The 20,916-nt window shown below is 35.0% G+C and overlaps 1 protein-coding gene across 7 annotated transcripts in view; it reads left to right on the top strand.

Moving 5' to 3' along the window:
• Positions 1-342: 342 nt before the first annotated feature.
• LOC127834237 (oxysterol-binding protein-related protein 11-like) overlaps positions 343-20,916 on the top strand; it is a 62,515-nt gene continuing 41,941 nt past the window's right edge. For 2 of the 7 annotated variants that reach the window (XM_052359927.1, XM_052359918.1), the window contains exons 1-7: positions 343-459; positions 6,317-6,351; positions 12,605-12,713; positions 14,667-14,714; positions 16,065-16,146; positions 17,316-17,395; positions 17,827-17,847. In XM_052359927.1, coding sequence (XP_052215887.1) covers positions 355-459; positions 6,317-6,351; positions 12,605-12,713; positions 14,667-14,714; positions 16,065-16,146; positions 17,316-17,395; positions 17,827-17,847 — 480 coding nt within the window. In that variant the 5' untranslated portion in view covers positions 343-354. Of the gene's footprint in view, positions 582-3,964; positions 4,529-6,316; positions 6,352-12,604; positions 12,714-14,666; positions 14,715-16,064; positions 16,147-17,315; positions 17,396-17,826; positions 17,848-20,916 lie in introns of those variants that run through there. The other 5 variants (XM_052359941.1, XM_052359936.1, XM_052359960.1 and 2 more) reach the window with 4 other exon arrangements.

Genomic DNA, 20,916 nt, shown 5'->3' with positions numbered 1-20,916 from the left:
GTTTTCGGGATAATTTCGCGTGCGAAAGACGATGTAGATATTAGATGCAGCGATAATCGAACCTGCTATGTATCTGTGAAGCCAATTTGTATCAAATAAATAGCATGGGTCCGCGACTCCAATCACTGCATTAGCAATACACACATTTGTGTCTAAATTAGATACGTTCACTTCTGGTGCCGGATTAAGTATCCCAGCAGTTCTGCCTAATAATCTTACTATGCTATCGAACTTTTGGATGAATGCTTCTTTTTTAAGCAATCTAGATTTGTTTGTATCTGCTAGAATTTGTGCAGTGTATCCTTCGTCGAGAGAAGAACAGTTACTGCCCTTTTTATAAACCGGAAATTAAACATGGCTGCTGCATCATCGAATAAAAAAGTGGACTTTGACCCTGATTTAGCCTCTCTTTCAGAATTCGAACGGAAACAGTTACATGCAGTTATGCAGAGGGCTAAAGTACAATAACCGTTAAATCTTTTTAAAAGTAAAACAGAGTGTAAATGAAAATTAAATGATGTCAGCTTGTTGTTATTTTTAAACAATTGATACAGTCGGTCGGGTAGTTCCGGATCACTAACGTAAATAATGGTGTAAATATTTTTAAAATAAAGCAATTGCTTTAAAAAAACTTGGTTTGTTGAGGCAAAATATTTCATCTTTCAGGCCATATTAATTTATTAATACTTACCAATACATTTCTGATGCCAATAAGGATGTTATCTGTGTAATCTTAGCGATGTTTCTGGCGATTGATACGGCCTGAAAACAGGCATTTAGAGTGTGCATTTGTAAAGCATAGGGTCTATTTTTTCTCAATCGCCAATTTCATGAAAATCTTATTTTTAATCGCCAGCTAGGAATTGTAATCGCCAATGGCGATTTCGGCGATCGGTAACGCTAACGTAGCAATTTGAACTTATTCGCTTGCATAAAGTCGGCTAGTTCTGAATCGAGTGCGGTAATTTCGGATCACTCAGACTATTTGGAAGATGTAGGTCAGGGATCATCTCAAAACTTATTTTGACTGTCAACAATTATTTTGACTGTCAAAACAAATGATGCATGTATTAAATAAAACATCAGATAGGTTCGTTTGTTTCAGTTTAATAACTGTCTGACAATTTAAAAACATTATGGGGTGTATGACTGTACACAGGAGAATAAAGCTGTTGGAAAGTATTTATGTTTTGATTTGAAATGGATTCCTCTGTATTATTGGTTATATAAAACAAGCACAAATACTCAATACAAGCAATTTATTGATAAACTCAAGATACCTTCTTGGGAAATAACATAATATAATAACATTTAACAACAATAGAATCACAATAACAGGCATGGCGAAATTAGAAAAAATCTGCCGGTCATCCGGACAGGCATTTCAGAAAATGTGCCGGTCCGGAGAAAATTTAGCCGGACCGTAAAGCAACAACAACTTAACTAGAAAATTCAAAAATGGCAGCGATCACATCTTGATCTCTTTATTCAACCGGCCGTTAAATTGATTTTAATCGCTTAGAGGTTACACTGGCAGCAAATTGGTGTTAATCGGTTGTGTAATGTCAATCATGTTGTGAAAAATTTGCGTGTCAGTTTTTATTACATGTATTCCCTATTAGAACGGTTCGGTGCGATAATTTCAATAACGTATGTGCAAGCCGAATAATTATCAAATTAAAGTTATTCGAAACGATTTAAACATTCTTACTTTAATATGATTGCAGTTTGGAGCGGCTGTTAAAATATACAGTACAAAACACGTTACCTGACATTTAATGATTAAGGCATTTCATTTTTCAGAACGTTTACTAGTAATTAATTAAATAAAAAAGACGATTTATTTACATGCTAACGCAGTGTAATTGTTAACAGAGATTCATTTTCATTTTTGACCAGTTTCAGAAAGTCCCCGGGAAGCACGTTTTTTTACATGGCACTGCATATGATGCAATAAAAACATTTCTTTGTACATGTATCGTATTGCATTCAATCTAAATTTAAATTCGCTCGTCCAATGAAAGCTCTGCCCCATAATGCACTGTACTCTTTACACTTATGAAAAATGGCGTATGCATATGGTTGTGTTGATCACGATACCATATTTTATTGTCCTTATCCTACTCGAAAAATATGTAAAAGCTATCAAGATCTTTTTTGTTAGAACGCAGTTGGCGATTTTGCAAACGAGTTTAAAGTAGGTGTTGTGTAACAAGTTGGATTTGCTAATTGTACGTAACAAACCTACAGCAAACATCAAAACAACGAGCGATTTCATTTTCATGATGTAGTAAGCGATTTGCTCTTCGAATTTTCAACTTGAAAAAAAAAAGATTTGTTTGCAATCATTTCACATTTTGCCGGTCACCAGGACCGACATTCTTGTTAAACCTGCCGGACCAAATTGAAATCTGCCGGTCAGGACCTGCGGACCGGCAATTTCGCCAAGCCTGCAATAATGTACAAACTGTATGAAAATATGACATATATGCTTATGACTAGAACATTTTATGTATGACTAGAAAATATGTTTATAACTAAGGTCCTAAAAAATACAGAACTTTATATAAATGTATTTATAACAAGAGATGTGTTTGTCAGGAACACAATGCTCCCTATTGCGCCGCTTTGTTTTTTGTTCATTTGGCAGGTACAGATAATTATGGCCCTTTAAAGCTTATTACTTCCTTGGATTAGCTTCTTTGACCTTGAACGATGACCTTGACCTTTCACCACTCAAAATGTGCAGCTCCATGAGATACACATACATGCCAAATATCAAGTTTCTGTCTTAAATATTGCAAAAGTTATCAAAAAACTTTAACTAAGGTTAAAGTTTTGGGACAGAATGACAGACTGGCCAAAAACAATATGCCCCGATCATTCGATCCGGGGGCATAAAAATGACAACTGAACATAAACAAGTACCTCTGGAATGCATTTGCTAATAATAGGATAACAATAATGTAAAAATATATAAAAGCATCCATAAAAAGTATAACATAAACCAGTGCCTCTAGAATAAATTTGCTAAAGAAATGGAAAACAATACTAGATATCAAGTTACTTTTTTGGTAAATAACATAGTATGATAACATGTAACAATAATATGCTCACAATAATGTAAAATAATGTAATAAAAGTATAAAAAGCAACAAAAACATAAACCAGTACCTCTGGGATAATAATGGTAAAGAAATGGAAGACAATACTAGATATCAAGTTAAATGTTTGGTAAATAACATATTATGGCAACATTTAACAATAATAGGATCACAATAATGTAAAAATATATATAAAAGTATCCGCTTCAGCCTCTTTGCCAATGACTGTGCAGAGCACCCGTGCTTTTTAGGACCCATCAGTCCAACTTGACAATTATCTGAAAAGCAAAATCACAGCATAAATGCACATTAAAAATTGGATAAGTATTTAAAATATTACCAATCTCCTTCCAGCACTAGTAACATCTTACCATCATTTATTAATCCATGAATTTTTTCTAGAGTACAGATTTTAGCACTCCGCTGGTTTTTTATTACTCCGCTATTATACATTTAAATGTTATAACTTATTTTAAAAATACTAAACACATAAATATACAAACAAACCAAGATGCATTCAACAAATGCTTACTGCATGTGTTAGCATTGACCTTGTGACTTAGACCTAATGCCTCATAACTGGTTTGCAGAATAGATCTCAATCAGATGCAACAACATGTAAAGTTTGGAGAACCAGGTCCATAAAGTTTCATTTTATGAGCAAGGTTAAAGTTTTAGGGCAGAAAGACAGACAAAATAAACAAAATTCAATCTTATTCTCTGTATTTCTCGACATTGAAGTCACAAAATAGTATTATAATTAAATAATTCAAATGAAACATTGTATCAACTTTATGAGAAACTAGGCACTTTTCATTTCATATATATATATATATATATATATATATATAAACTTTTGTGGTAGCTAGAGCTTTAAAATATTACTAACACAGTATTTAAACAATAATAAACTGTTTTGAGATTTTCCCCAATCAGCTGATCCGCAACTGACATGTACACGAGGTGCAATGTCCATGCTTTTATTTCCATAAATCATAAACATATACTTAAATCACTCGCAGGAATTTAAAAATGATAATAAATAAACAAATTCATACCAAATGTACAAGCATTTACCAAGGAAATGTGCTTCTAAATCGTCTTTTAATTGTTGACGCGTGTTATTGATAGACAGTGCGACGGTAAAATGACACGACTGTGATAGTTACCAAAGTGTGATTTTCAATGAAAACACCGTTGAAATAAGAAGCAAAACTGTGTTATTGCTTGAAATTGATCACATTTTCCAAAAATCACAGTTATATTGATATGGCAATATCTTTTAGACTAATATTTTAATTAAATCATAGAGTTGATTCGGAATTACCCGAGATCCGGAACTACCCGATCGACTGTATGATGAAATATTTTAAAAATTGACGAAGATAATGTACTTGTATCAAAAGATCACTTGAAATAATAAGGTTAGATGTTTTTCTGTATGCGGTATATTTAGTTCTGGCTACCATAACTTTGAATGTCACTTTTTATGATTTTTGACTTGCAGGACTTTAAAGTTATGGACCAACCCCATTAGGAAAGCTAACCAGAATTTCCCGAAAAGTTGACAGTTAACAAAGACCAGTCCAAAAGCAGCTTTTAAATGCAGTTATTGGCCCAAATTAACCACTTTATCGGAAAGATTGATATTTCTTACATTTAACTGATATATTCTTTCACAAAATATTATCTTAAACATGTTAAATTTATCTTTTCTGCTCTAACATATCGAGAAAAACAGCGATGCGACAGGCGTTTTTGAAATGGGAATCTCCCGAGATTTTATGGTCATATGACGTTATTTCATTTTTTAGTAAAATACCATGTGCTCAAGTGTTTTCAAATTCAGAATGACATTTCCCGGTATTTTAAATAATTCTTGCTTGTTTTGTAAACAAATTGTAGTGTAAATACAACCTCAATGTGAAATTTATTAAAAATTACCTGATTCACTTTGAAATCAGTCTTTTATTTTATGCTTTCCGCTGGTTTATAGAGAAATATCAGTGAATTATCGTGGAAGTACCTGTTATCGAACAGCACCTATTATCAGACGTTTTGCTTTGGTTCTGTATGCACATGCGCAAAAATGCGCATGACGTCACATTGATAAACAAATGGTCGCACATGAAGTCCATGACGTACTTGCCTACTTAGCTTGAAACAAATGCGCAAAAAACAGGTTAAAGAAATGCATTTATTGTTATTTACACCGTTTTGTGTGTTTTTTGCTATAACTTTTTAAAATGCATTTATCAATACGTGCATTTACATACCAAAAAGCATATTTCTGTTTGCAATTTTGATTGCCGCAGTCGCATATTTTTTCACCGAGTCCAGGTCACGTGATAGTCATGTGACTTTGTATATACTGGAGTAGCATTTATGAAGTGTCGGGTAATAACATCGGCCGCCATTTTGTTTTGTCTGCTAGAGGTGACAATAATCAGGGAATCATTGTTATGAATTCTTGAAGGTAGTTTGCTGGAAAACTTTTCAGATAAATCATTCAATGATTGAACTGTTAGTCATTTGTTAAAACAAAATGTTTTTGTCATTTTAAGTGTTTCAATTTTAAGGTAATTTAACGTAATTTCTTAGGTGTGTGATAACTGGTTTGTCCACCATAAAACTGATAATTTCACTGTTTCAAACAATGAAAATTATCAGTGATAATTATCAAATCCAAACATTACTTTTTTTTCATTTATTTTTTTACACCCATCGGTCCTAAGATTTACTCTTTAACAATGAAAGCATGGCAAGTTAATTAGTCTTTAGAAGACTGAGTGGGCTACTGAACTCTTCCTACCGTAACCCCCCCCAACGGCCAAGAGGGGTTTAAAAAAAGACTAAAAATAAATCCTGTTGAAATCACTGACTGCTACGCCACATCAAAATGACCTGCTAGCACTTAATGCCGGTTAAATAATATTCTCGTTATTCATTTAACAAATGAGCCTTTGCTTTGTGAAAAAGGGTTTTAATGCAGGTGCGTAAAGGCTAAACAGGGACACGACTTTCTGTCTAAACTGGACTACGTTGAAGAGGAGTCCTCCTTTAAACAAAAATTACAATAATAGCGAAAAGAGTCGTCTGACTAGCCTCTGGGGACTTCACAGGATAATCTGGGATGACATTTTACGCACATGCTTTAACCCCTTTTTGACAGAGTGAGGCTAAAATGTAATTCACTTCATTAAATATTTCAGGAGTTTGAGATGAAGGAGGAGGCAAAGACTAAAAGGTATGGTGCCCTTTCCAATGTTTTCAGTATTGGTGTTATTTCATTTCAAGTTTATCGTGCAAAGATGGGAAATATACAAGGGATGATCAGCCACACATTTTGGCGTGGGTCTAATTTTCAACTTTCTTTGTTGTGATCACAGTAAATATTCACCAATTTCACCTGTTGTAAGGTTTTAGACAGGGTTCATGTTTGTTACTGCATGTAAATTATTGTTGATAGGTCCATTTTTTTATATATTTAACTCATAATGTTATCTTTGTATTTCAAAGCGCAGTATTTAATGTAATTTTAAAATTTTATTCAATTAACACAAATATATGACTTTTACTGGTTGTGATGGAAAATTAAATGTAGTGCTACCATGTACACTTCATATTTTAATTTTTGCCTGTTAAATTTACATCTAAATTTTTATTGGCTTTATTGTAATGGTCGAAACATCTATTGAGTTTTTGCAGGCCTGGAGGCCATTTCATCAATAACTAGAAATGGCGCGGCAGAGGCCCACGCATATCCCCACGCCGCATGTTTGACCCACGGGTGCCCCAGGGTTGGTAATGGGGCCATGCATAGTTGAGATTGACCGTATTGTACATAAAATAAGTTCAGTGTCAATTAGAAGTGAATCGGTGTAGAAATGAAGAAATTATAGTAAAAAGGCAAATTTGGGTGGGCTTGGCACCCCAGGGTTGGCAATGGGGCCATACATAGTTGAGATTGACCGTATTGTCATAAGAGAGGTTCAGTATCAATTTGAAGTAAATGGGTGTAGAAATGAAGAAATTGTAGTAAAAGGCAATTTTGTGTGGGCGTGGCCTATGTGGGCGGGGCGCCCCAGGGTTGGTAATGGGGCCATGCATAGTTGAGATTGACTGTATTGTCATAAGAGAGGTTCAGTATCAATTTGAAGTAAATCCTTGTAGAAATGAAGAAATTATAGTAATAGGCAATTTTGGGTGGGTGTGGCCTATGTTGGCGGGGCGCCCCAGGGTTGGTAATGGGGCCATGCATAGTTGAGATTGACCGTATTGTCATAAGAGAGGTTCAGTATCAATTTGAAGACAATCGGTGTAGAAATGAAGAAATTATAGTAAAATTACCTTAAAAAATGAGTAAACATCTCTGACTAGGCCTCACCCCAACCCCCATAACTTTTGACCCAGGGGTCAGATCAAAATTCCAAATAGTGCGGGGTCGCTCATATGCTCATTGCTACCATGTGTGTAAGATTCAAGGTTCTAGTGCTGATAGTGTAGGAGAAGATAGTGGCCAGGACGGATGGACGGACAGACAGCGGAGATTACCACAATATCCCCACGCTTTTCAAAAAGCGTAGGGATAATAACAATTTTGATTGAATTGCCTTTAATGCATCAATATTTGTGTAGCAGTTTAAGATTCTACATAAAAAATGTTTCATCAACCAAATCAAAAAAGACATTAACATAAAATAGGACCAAGTAAAGTAATGGTGTTTGTTAACTGAAAAAACAGTGACGCAGTAGAAATTTTTGCAGAACATTATTTGCGCAATTATTAAGCAGACAAAGTCAACAAGTCATGGCGAAAGTGGGCCTAATCCCTAAACAAAAATGAGAAAAAATAAGAACAGGACAGTTGTACAAACAGCTGTCCTTGTCAACCGGTGTGTGTGCTTACCAGCAGATAAGAACTCTTATTGGGCCCAAACTCTTGAAATGTAAATTTGTCATGTTTGACAGCTGTCAAATGTTGACGGTTTATTATATCGATGTCCCTTGCATTTTAAGTAAGCCTTTAGCTTCTGTTATGTATTTCCAACAAAAAAATTATTTACTATAAATCATTGATGAAATGGCTCCCTGGCCATTTTGGAAAAAATGCAATCTCAGGATTTAGAATTTGTATGTGCGAAAAGTCTACTGATTTGGTAGAATCTAATTTTTAAATATAACTCAATGCAATTTTTTTTATTTATAAGAAGAACAAAATCGTTAAAGTAAAGTTATAATTTGTGCGATGTAATTGAACTAAAATTGACATTAAATGAACATTAGACACTTCTTTCCAAATGAAAAAAATGTGTTTTTTTAAATAGGGGGAACAAATCAAATTGGGAATTTTAGCTCGGCGTTTCGGAGAAAACCCAAGGTATTGTCATATCCAGCTCGTTGTCCGCCGTCTGACGTCCGTTTCGTGCTAAAACCTTAACATTGGCTCTAAAATCGAAGTGCTTCCACCTAAAACTTCATATGTAGATGCACCTTGATGAGTTATCTACATGCCAGACCCATTTTGGGGTCACGAGGTCAAAAGTCAAGGTCACTGTGACCTCTAAAAAATTCTGACAAGCTTTCATTTATTCAAAACTGCACCTGTAGCCAAGCGTGGCACCCGTTATGCGGTGCTCTTGTTTTAAATTTGGTTTGGGAATGAAAGGATTTTAATATTCATTTACATTATAATTCCTCATAACGATGCAATTTGTCCTAACAACTCTGAGACTCCTTTGTGAAAGGTCATATTTCAAGGTCAAAAGTAATTTTTGTTTCTGTTCTTAATTGTTTTGCTTGGGAGGATTGTAACATTTAATAAAATAATAACAAAATGTATTCTGTATAACATTATAACACACAACTGGAATTCTCCAAAGTTAGTTCAAGGTTATAATCAAGGGTCAAAGTTCATTGATTGGCTCTATTCTTGACTTTTTTATGCTGAGAATGAAGGTATAACTTCAGATTATTAATGTGAATGTTCATTGATAGATTATGCATGGCATACATCTAGTACCCTCTCAAGTAAAAAGTCAGGATCACAATTTAAGGTCAATGATCGTTTAACTTACATTTCTGTTTTGTAACTATATTTGTAAAAAGTAAATATATTGATACAAGGCAGTTGTTGTTTTTTCATTTAACATCGGGTCAAGTAATCGGCCCCATTCCAAATGGAAAAAAGTAGTATTCCAAAATGGGAGCTAAAAATTCCCAATGGAAGATTTCTAAAAATAAATAAAAGTACATGTATATATTTTTTTTAAACTCAATAATTTTGTTCAACTGCCATCCATGTAAGTTCAAACTTAGTAAATATTATACTGAAAACACTTGAATTCTCAAATTTTCCCAAACTAAAGTGGGACCTGGCCGTATTCCAAAAATGGTGAAAAAAACACTGCTAGGATGAATTTATATGAATTATGTTTAATCAGTGCTTTCCAAAGGCCATTTAACGGTCCCTCACCGGGGCGCTTGAATTTCGAAATCAGTGTCCGTGGGGCGCCTAAAATTTTCCGATCAGTGTATTTTGGCTGTTACTTCAACTAGCCATTCTTAAGATCAAAGCCATATCGACTTCGCCGAAAATTGTGAAAGCCGATTTATGATCCTCAGTCAACTACATCTAACGCTTTGCCCAACTTAAGCCAGCTTAAGGGCTGAGCGTTGCTGTATTAGAAAATCAATATTGGCTGATGAGAGCGTACGCTTTGTGTAAGCGACAGCACTCGTAGGCAGGCACTACCTGCAGTTAAATCAGGCCACAATTAAAATATTGTTGGTTTGCCCTTTACCGACCCTAAATTTTACAGTTGGGTAGGTAGGTAGGAAAATTATTTTATTTTATTTGAGAAATTATATTTTTTATACACTAATAGTCTATAAATATTTAAAACACTGTTATTAAAGCACTGTTGCAGTGTACGAAGCCCTATGTAGCTTAACATTATCTTGTTGCTGTTTCTTGCATATATTAATATCAAATGCATGTTTGTGTGTTATTACATTAAATATTTGTTCATTATATGATGTTAATTGCTCAAATGCATTTGTAATTATTTAACAGCCAGCCAGCTTTTATTTTTAACTTAAACCTTTCCCTTAAACTGCGCTTAATTAGCATGCAACAAGCGTTGAAGGAGTATAGAAAGACAGCCCAAAGCCTTTAATGGAAAAATTCAGACATGGCGAAAGACCGTCACATTTTACAGGCCAGACTTGCCTACCAGGAGAAACAATTCACAGGCCAGCTGAAATTTTTACAGGCCTCAATTTTAAGTGTTTGACCGGTTAGTGCATAGTCTCGTCATGGCAAAGTAAATTCATAAAAGGGCAAACTGAACATTATTATAAAGCATTATTTCTTCTTGAATGCTCTGAGCTTTTATGAGTACATACGTACAGCTCAGAGGGTCAATAGCTGGGAGTTGTATTATTGCAACTAACATAAGCATGAAAACTTGATTTGGGGAAATAAATTAAGGGTGTTAGATTCAGTTTGTGGATATATTAACGCTTTAAACATATATACTTGAGTGTTGTCGATGTATTTAGCTAAGAGACATTAATATTTTAAATAAGTTTACCTTTACATATCCATTTCACTAACATGCCATTACAGTAAACTGTTTAGTGTGGCAAACATAATAAAGCAGAATATGCACATGAATCTGATTAAACACAGATCCACTTTCATATAAATCAAATCATGTTTGTCTTTTATTTTGCATTTTCGAACAATAATCCTGTAACTGTTAAATGTATTTTTCCTTGCGAGTAGACTGCATTCCAAATTTCAAACACTTGTTCTGTGACATTCAGTTCATACATTTCCAAAAAAAGAGAGTTTTATTTGTATCTAAAACGTATGCTCCATCGTAGAATGACACGCTCTTTTCATTAATCCATACTAGTTATATGATGTCCGTCGTAAATTCGATAGTCATTTGTCCTCGCTGAGCATCGTTATTTCTTTTCATTGTCCGCCGTCTTAGATCATGTTAACAGCATGTGTACAACGAACGTAAACTCGTATATGTCCGACTACTTTCGCGAACCAATAGTTAAGTATGATGTCGTTCGGCCATTTTCACGGAACACTGCCGATCGCGATGCTGGTTATAGACGCTTGCATTACTGTCTATATTGTGGCGTATGAAATTCCAACCATCGGAGTGACCTAGATCGGTCAGGGGCGATAATAATGGACAGGGATATAAATATGCGCATGAATAAATATTGCTGTTGGCTCTTTTATGATCGTCGACAAAAATTGAAAATAAAAAAAATACGTTTTCAGAAATCGCAATAAAATTTTTTGGGTCGGGGGGTAAAAAGTGAGTCGGTCGGTAAAGGGCAAACAAACTCAATTTTAATTTAGGCCTCATGCAGACGACTCGTGACGTATATGTAATTGCCACAGAAATCTTGTCCAGTTTCTTAGAGGACTGATGATGTCTGTAATCCTCGTGGAAGTTGTGCATTTCATGAATAATATTGTCAAAACATTTACTCAACTCATAAAGCGTTTTAACAAATTATCGTTGAATTCAATACACAACTGTTCATGTTTTCTTGAAGTCTCAAATGAGCATAATTAAATTTGTAATCCGAAACCCACTTCTGAAGGTAAATGTTAACTCTACGTTAACAGATTGTTCAAATAAACAGTGATAATTTATTTTGTGTTTACCCTTTGTCTGAATAAAAAGGGCGCAAAAAATTATGCAGCATGAACAACGTCGCGTCATATGCATAGAAAGCATGGGTGTATTGAGCGTTGCATTAACAAGCACAAACCACGTCAAGCTTTTTACGCATGTTCAATGGTAATATTTCATCAAATCTATAAATAGTCACTTATGCCGAAATTTATTTGATACTTAAGAAAAATGGCAACGTTCATTGTAAAAGAAATTATTGAGCACTTTTATCGTCAATATTTACCAGAAAGTGCTTTTAAAAATGGGATTATCAGGTAATGAATAGAAACTTGAAAAGTAGTAAGTATGCAGTAATAGAGTGGGATTGATACGGATGTATTGGGGAATCGATTGAGTCAGGATTTTACTATATTTGTGGGAAAGTTTTAAAACAATTATAAAAAAATGTCTTTATAAACGACTTTATAGCTGGGGGCGTTACTTGAAGAGTCATAGCGCACCAAATGATGTCTTTTGACGCAGTTTTTCATTGACTTATAACGCACCACATAACGTCAATTGACATGTTAAATTTAAAAAAAATAAACGTTGGGAGGGATGAAGCCTGAATAAATTCCTGTGGAAAGCACTGGTTTAATTATGTTTAACTACTATTCCCATGATGACCATAGGATGTGTCATATACCTTGTATATGCTTCTATCTTAGTAGGTGGAGGGTTAAGGTCTCAGTTCAAAGTCAATTATCCCCCGTCATGTCTTCTTTAATCTAAGGAAAGCTCTGTACACATTTTAAACACACAGCCTCTTTCTTGATAGTGTTTTTTCAGCTGGCAGTCGCTGGAAGGTCAGTTGACCAAGTTCACCAATGTGATGAAAGGCTGGCAGCCGCGATGGTTTCTGTTGGACCCAGACTCTGGAATGCTAGAGTATTTTGAGGTGAACTTCATATTTTGCTGAAATGTTTCCATGTCACATTACATTATTTAGAAGAATATAAACATTTCTAGCATGTAAAAGTATACTTAAATAAAAAGTATGTCTGGATTATTGAATAATTATTACAACAACATTTTTGGAACATCATTATTTGTTTGTTTGTAAATTGAATTTACTATAATATTCCAATTAAATTATTTCCATGGGATGAATAACAACGTTCGTCTGTCAGTTTGTCTGTAGACACAAACTTGTTTTACGATGATTTTATAGCAGTTGAATTTTCCGTCGTCCGAAAACTTAAACATTGGCCATAACTTTTGCAGTATTGAAGATAGCAACTTGATATTTGGCATGCATGTGTATCTCATGGAGCTGCACATGTCGAGTGGAGAAAGGTCAAGGTTATCCTTCAAGGTCAAAGGTCAAATATATGGCTTCAAAGAGGCGCAGGAGGGGGCCTTTCTGATAAACATCTCTTGTTTATTCTACATTAAAAATAACAAAAATTTCTCCCACAAAGGAAGGCATAAGTATAATTATTGCTTAATCCATTCTTCTGGCTATCCTTCTTTTCTTTCACTGTGACCCGCTTCTTCTGCAGAGGACAAGATCCATAATTGTCTCTTCATGAGTTTCAGAGCATTTTCTGTATAATCAGTTTCGAAAAACCATAACTCTTCAGTATCAACATAATTATGTCCCTTTTTAAATTGTCATGTGCTTGGCATAGATTTATAATTATTAAGAGGGATACAAATACAACTTCTTAAATTGATGATAGACGACTTTAGGATTAAGTGCATGGTAAAAGAATCATTACTTTTTAGTCCCCTACTGGTGAAACTTGAAACATGAACAAATGGCAATATGGAGATTATGCACATCATTTCATTTTGTTCCTACATCAAGAATTCGGATTGCTATGGCAACAAATATGTAAAAAATCTGAAAAAATAATTAATGCTGGAGTTTCTCTGGTAAGGGACTTTATTGCTTGGCGATAGTCTTGTTCTCTAGTATTTTTGTGTGCAAAACATTTCTACATGTAATTTGATCGTACAATGCTGAACTTATAAAGTTGTGTATGGACTCGTGTTAAGACTTTCCGCCATAAGAAGCAAAGTGAAAATGGCTATGACTGCGAGTAACTGGCAGTCTGTTCAGGTTTTATGCTGTTTGCTGTTCATCAGTATCTAAAGGTTGGAAATGAAGCCTTTAAAACTTGATTCTAGTAAGAAAGGTTTTTAATTAAATGTTAAAAAGGGACCGCAAATGCATCAAAATACGTATCTTAAGTGGTAAATGGTTAAGACTTTAAGGCCTTTGAGAGGAAGGTCACAGTCAAAATACCATACCTCTATCGTCAATATTTGTAGAGATGTTTGCATTTACTTATTTAATTGCAGACTCTTAAATTCTATTACAGGAGATCTACAATTTTATTCAACATTAAGCATACTGTTTTGGTAGATATTGCAATTGGTATATATCTTGTGCCCGGCCCAAAAACAGGTACATAGTGTATATTTGTGGTGCAGATCAAACTAAAAAAAATTAAAGGGATTTAAATGAAACTCTAAATCATGAGAGGAAGAGCAAGAAGACAAGAAAAGTTTAGGAACCATGACAAATTCTCTAATTTTCTTTATATTTAAACAATCACTTGCTCTTAAACTCAAAGGTCTATTGATGTATTATAAACATATATATATATATATATATATATATGGGATGTTAGATTGCGTTTTAAATCTTTAAATCAATTGGATCCAATTTTCTCCTGGATCAAAACTGGTCACTCTGTGGATTCAGATTGATTAATGAAACAAATAATTGGGGTAAAAAACAATGATCCAGTTGTAGCCCAATAGTATTTCCATAAACATGATGCAATTGATAAATGGTGTTGGATTCATTGTAATACAGTATTTGAGGTGTATTTATTTGCAGAAAGAAGAGCATAAGAAGCAGCGTGCCAGAGGGTCGATTCACCTGGCTGTGAGTGCATTTACAAATTTGTTAATGTGAATTATGCTATACAAAAATGTCTACGTGAATTGAATACTACTTTTAAGAAAAATTGTTTCCAAAAATTGATGGTATTTTTCAGCTTTTAAACACTTGTCTTACATATTTTACTCACTGTGTAAGTTTACATCAGGATCAATTCTACAAAGGGGTTAATTTTAAATTCACAAAGATAATTGAATCATATAAATATATATAATCAGACTGAATTGTTATAAAATACACAAGACCCAATCAGGTATCCATATCTTAGTGGTAAATCTTTTGATGTTTTCAATTGCTTGAAAATACAGATTTTGAATGACGACATTAATGTATATATCCTCATGACCTCATTAAAGCAAGTCAATATTGGTATTGTTCAAGAAAGTGTTATGTTTATGTGAGGAATTCATACATCATGCGTTGCGTTGATGACTCGTTATGGTGTTATTTGTTATAAACATGACATGGTTGTGGTGTTCTAATGGTTAATTGTGAGAAATCGCATTCAACATGCCCTATGGTGTGGTGAAAACATTACACAATCAATTAGTGAGAAACAGCCTGTTGGAACACCACAATCATGTAGTATTTCCAAAGAATCAATAGAAATTACATGTTATGAACTTTTTATGCCCCCTAAGGAGGGCATATAGTGATTGCACCGTCCGTCCATCTTTCTGTCCGTCACACTTTGCGTTTAGGTTTCGAAAAATGCTTATCACTTTTATGTCACTTCAGATGTAACATTCATATTTAATATGCATGTGTATATGGACAAGGCCTTTCCATGCGCACACAAATTTTGACCCCCTTGACCTTGAACTTAGGGTCCGCGTTTAGGTGTCAAAAAATGCGTTTCGGTTTCGAAAAAAGCTCATAATTTCTATCAAAGCCATTATCGCGGGCATATGTCATCCTATGGAGACAGCTCCTGTTTTAATAGTATTTTGCTTATTTGTATAGCCATAATAATAAAATTATCTACACCTCCCTGTGCAAACCCCCCCCCCCCCCCAGAGAATTGTTACTATTCTTAAATACCAGTAAACCAAGTCACTGAACAAGGTTCTCCTCACATGAAATGCACAGTAAGGTAATTCTTGAATACAGTAAGATAATTCTTGAATACAGTAAGGTAATTCTTGAATACAGTAAGGTAATTCTTGAATATATTGTTACATATGATATAAATGTTAGCCTCTCTCTGTTAAAAGGGGGCTTAATTCAATTGCGTTCAAATGAATTGTCTTATTTGTGACGACAATTTACGCACATGCATTAAGCCCAATTAGTATTGCGCCTGATATTTCAGATCAGTTGTGTGTTTCTATACAGGCAGCTGTAATCTCACCATCGGAAGAAGATTCCCAGACATTTTCTGTCAGTGCTGCTAACGGAGAGGTGTTCAAACTCAGGGGTAAATGATATGCTTGTGAAGAGAAATATACATGTCAGTGGTCTTCTGGTAAATTTAGAGTTAAATAGGAGTATGCTGTACCCTGCTACCCACTGCTCATACACTGGACTGGTCAACCCAAAATCGTTGGATTGTCTTTTTACGTGAGCAAATACAAAACAGGGGTAAATCAAAAGACTATTTAACAACCTTCAACACAGTCTAGCTGTTAAGTTTTTTAAAATTGTTGGATACATGTATATTAAACTATTAGAAAAGGATTAATAAAGTGAACAAAGCAAAATAATGCTGCACAAGTACTTGATTTCACTTGAGAAAAGAGCTAAAACTCATAACATTCTACTATATATGATGGAATATATTAGCCACATTTCCACTGGGTACATGAAATTATAGTTGTCATGGAACCAAAATCATAAAATTGGGTCTTGGCTTTGCTAGAAACTGCTAACAAAGATTTGTGTCCACATAGTTATACTTCTATGCTTAAACATGTGTAAATTGTAAACACAAGTGCAATAAGAGGGCATCTATGCAAAATGGACAATATTTTGTTTTGGTAAACAAATTGAAATCACAGAAGTTTTTTGTGCGGGGGTTAAGCAGTAGTAAATAATTATTCATTTTCATCAAGCTTGTTGAAAAGATTCTGTGTTTATTGCGTCTTAAATAGAAATGTGTATTGCTCTTAGAAAACGGGGTTTGGTGCATGTGCGAAAAGTGTCCTCCAAGATTAGTCTCTGCAGTCCAAACAGGCTAATCAGAAACAACTATTGTACTCTTTGGAATGGAAGTCTCTTTTAAGCAAAAATCTAGTTAAAGACTGCACTTGCTAATCTGGGACAATACTTTACGCTTACATATTTAACCCAATTTTCCTAGAGAGCATCTCAAATGAGGCGCATTCTTAGAAAACTGGGCATAATGCATGTGCGTAAAGTGTCTTCCTAGGCTAATTGGGGACGACACTTTCCACCTTAATTGGATTCTAAGAAGAGACTTTATTTAAACGAAAAATGTCATAAAAGCGAAAAGTGTCGTCCCTGATTAGCCTGTGTGGATTGCACAGGCTAATCTTGGGACGACACTTTACGCACATGCATTATGCCCGGTTTTCTCAGAACATGACTGAAATGTTTAGTAGAAAGCACCGTGTCATGTTTTCTCAGCCTCTGATGCCCGAGAGCGCCAGCAGTGGGTGGACCGCCTGCGAGTAACAGCGGAGCACCATGCCTCCTTCCTTAACAACGTGAGTACTCGTAGTCAGACACTATTTTACCGTGCACTCTTTGTAGCACTGCAGTGGGTTTAAACAGGCTTTTGTACTGATAGTTTGTGGGTTCTCAACTCTTTTTAACATATTTAAATGGTTAGTCTTTATCTTTTATTGTTCTGAAATACCAGTGAATGAGTCTTAAAGTGATGCTCTGTTCGTAGTTAGAAGCTGTTTCCTGCCATTATTGGCTAGGCTGGTATTTTCTATTTTATCTACGTTATCAGTCATAACAGGTATTACCTATTTTATCAACATAAGTGTCCATTATTGGTAGTATGTCTATTATCTACATTATTGGCACTACTGTTATGATCTATATTATCTACAGATAATATTATATACTTGTATATTTTTTAAAGATTTTTAACAATATCTAACATTTCCTCAATAAACGATCTTTTTAGAGGAGGTCTTACCACTCCAAGGTAATGCATCACGCATGCATACAACAGCTTTTTAACAGATTGGGGATGGAACGTTTATATATTTGCTAACCTATTTATAATTATATATGCCTGTTTGTTACTAGCAGTATTACTTTAACTTGATTACTAAAACAAGTAGAAATGTTTTGCACTTGCTATTTCTTTCTTACACCTTTTCATTGTTCATTCTGGACTAAGTTTCATTTTTCAAAAAGTATTGCATTTTTCAACTTTGATGAACAAATGCATATTTTTCTTTTTCTTGTGAACTTTATTAAAGATCTGTAATAAAAGTTAAAATAAAAATACAGTTGTTGTTGTAAGCAATTAAACATATCTCAATTATGCCATCTTCCAGTTCCACAGTTACCTGAATAGCAGTTTGCTTGTCAGTTGGGGTTATTCTAACGATGACTATTTGTGTCTTGTTCTGATAAAACTGGGCTTATTGCATGTGCGTAAAGTGTCGTCCCAGCTTAGCCTGTGCAGTCCGCACAGGCTAATCAGGGACGACACTTTCCGCCTAAACTTGCTTTTCGGCAAGGAGGGACTTCCTTGAAACTAAAAATACCATAAAAGGCTAATCTGGGACGACACTTTACGCACATGCATTAAGCCCAATTTTCTCAGAACAAGACACATTTACATTTTCAATCATGGCAACATATTTTTTTTACATTTTGCAATGCAAGTTTCATTATTTTTTTGAGAGACAAGGTTGACATTTGAATTTTTGCCTTTGCATTTGTTGTGGGGCCAAATTTCAGAACTATAGGCAAAAGTTTGGTCCATAATGAACAGAGTATTAGTTGTTATTTTCTTTTTAGAAATGCTTAGTGTATCTTTTGAATTGCAAGGTTATTTCTGCACATGTAAAGATAGCTTTAGAAACACATGTATACGGTAGCTGTTAGAGCTTGGTATAAAATTTGTATTAATGCTACATGTTGAATTGCTAACTTTATGGGCAACAACATACATATGGGCCCTGTTCTGTGAAAAAGGGATTTAATGCATATGAGTTAAGTGCTGTCCCAGATTAGCCTGTGCAGTCTGCACAAGCTTATCAGGGACGATACTTTTTGCATTTTTGATATATTTCGTTTAAAGAAAGTCTCTTCTTAGCACAAATCCAGTTTAGGCTGAAAGTGTCATCCCTGATTAGCCTGTGCAGACTGCTCATGCTAATCTGGGACAATACTTGACCCTTATGCATTAAACCCCATTTTAGCAGCATCATAGGAAAATGTTTCATATGCGGCCAGCCTAGCTCCAAACCGGCCCCTGCAATTCGTCAGTCTGTTCAGGAGCTACATTGTCTGCTACAAAATCACACAAGGTTTCATGGTCTCGTTAGCAGACAGGGTAGCTCCTGACCAGACTGTGCAATTGTGCAGGCTGGGCTAGACAGGGTAGCTCCATACCAGACTGTGCAATTGTGCAGGCTGGGCTAGACAGGGTAGCTCCATACCAGACTGTGCAATTGTGCAGGCTGGGCTAGACAGGGTAGCTCCATACCAGACTGTGCAATTGTGCAGGCTGGGCTTGACAGGGTAGCTCCATACCAGACTGTGCAATTGTGCAGGCTGGGCTTGACAGGGTAGCTCCATACCAGACTGTGCAATTGTGCAGGCTGGGCTAGACAGGATAGCTCCATACCAGACTGTGCAATTATGCAGGCTGGGCTAGATCTATGTAGGTCACATTTGGAATAAGGCTCTTTTCTCATGGAGCGGCTCATATCAGTCGTCTTTTGTTTTTCTAAATTAATTTTGTTATGCAGCCTTATGCTATGTTAAACTACTTAAAATAAACACTCACAGATATCTGCTCAATGACATTGTTAAATGTGATACTAATCTTATATAGATATTCAACTTCTTTGAGACGATTGTTTCTTTCAGTTTAGTTGCACCTTATAAATGTTATACTTGTGTTAAGATGGTCTTGGCACTGGACACAGTTGTTGAACTTATTTGAATGCATGATAAAAATGACAATGATTATTGCATTATTGAAATTGTGTACTTGTTATGTGCATTTCAGAAAGATCCTTTTTGCTATTATTTGGGGATTTTAAGACATGCATTAATATCAATTATTTAGTTTTAAAATGGTACTTCTATTTTGTATTTCATTGGATCATTTTATTGGAAATTATTAGTTTCAAAATGATCATTTAATTGGGCCAATGCATAGGAGTATTGTTTTATGCCCCCTAAGGAGGGCATATAGTGATCGGACTGTCCGTCCGTCTGTCCGTCAAACTTTGCATTTAGGTTAAGAAAAATGCTCATAACTTCTATGTCGCTTCAGATAGCAATGTCATATTTAGCATGCATGTATATATGGACAAGGCCTTTCCATACGCACACAAATTTTGACCCCTGTGACCTTGACCTTGAACTTAGGGTCCGCGTTTAGGTTCCGAAATCTACATTTAGGTTGCAAAAAAGCTCATAACTTCTATCAAGCATTTATAGGGGGCATAAGTCATCCTATGGTGACAGCTCTTGTTCCCTTTATGTCAAACTGTTGAATGAATGCTCATTTAAGATATCTAAGCATACCTCAGACCCTCCCAAGGACAAATACAGGTCATGTTCTCATTCCTGGAGGAATAGGGCCCGAGCCTGTAATGGGGGAGTTTTATCGTGAGAATGACATGTTTTTAATATTTTAATTTTCTTAAAAAGAATGGACATCTAGTTAATTGAAATATATATGCTTTATGTAATAAACACACACAATGCTGTAACTGCATAGAATTATTTGTTTTACTAAAATTCACAAACATTTCAAAACTAATTTTTAAAAGTTTCATAGGGGAATTTTTATGTGGAAAAATTATAATTATTTGTCTGGGAGAAATCAGAGGGGGTAATCACGTGAAACCTGCCTCGGCATGGTTGTCGCCATCTTGTTTGTCACGTGATTACCCCCTCTGGAAATGGAGCCCCAAAAACTGGAAAAAATATGTCCACCTGCTGAATGATAGTTTTCTGGTATGTTTGAATTTTGTGAGACATTTTATGAATATGTCAGAAATGCATGTCTCTTAGCTGTCAA

Source organism: Dreissena polymorpha, chromosome 1, assembly GCF_020536995.1.
Source record: "Dreissena polymorpha isolate Duluth1 chromosome 1, UMN_Dpol_1.0, whole genome shotgun sequence".
In the NCBI taxonomy this organism is placed as follows: Eukaryota; Metazoa; Mollusca; class Bivalvia; order Myida; family Dreissenidae; genus Dreissena; species Dreissena polymorpha.
The sequence above is the reverse complement of the archived record's forward strand: the minus strand, read 5'-3'. Positions and strand labels throughout refer to the sequence as shown.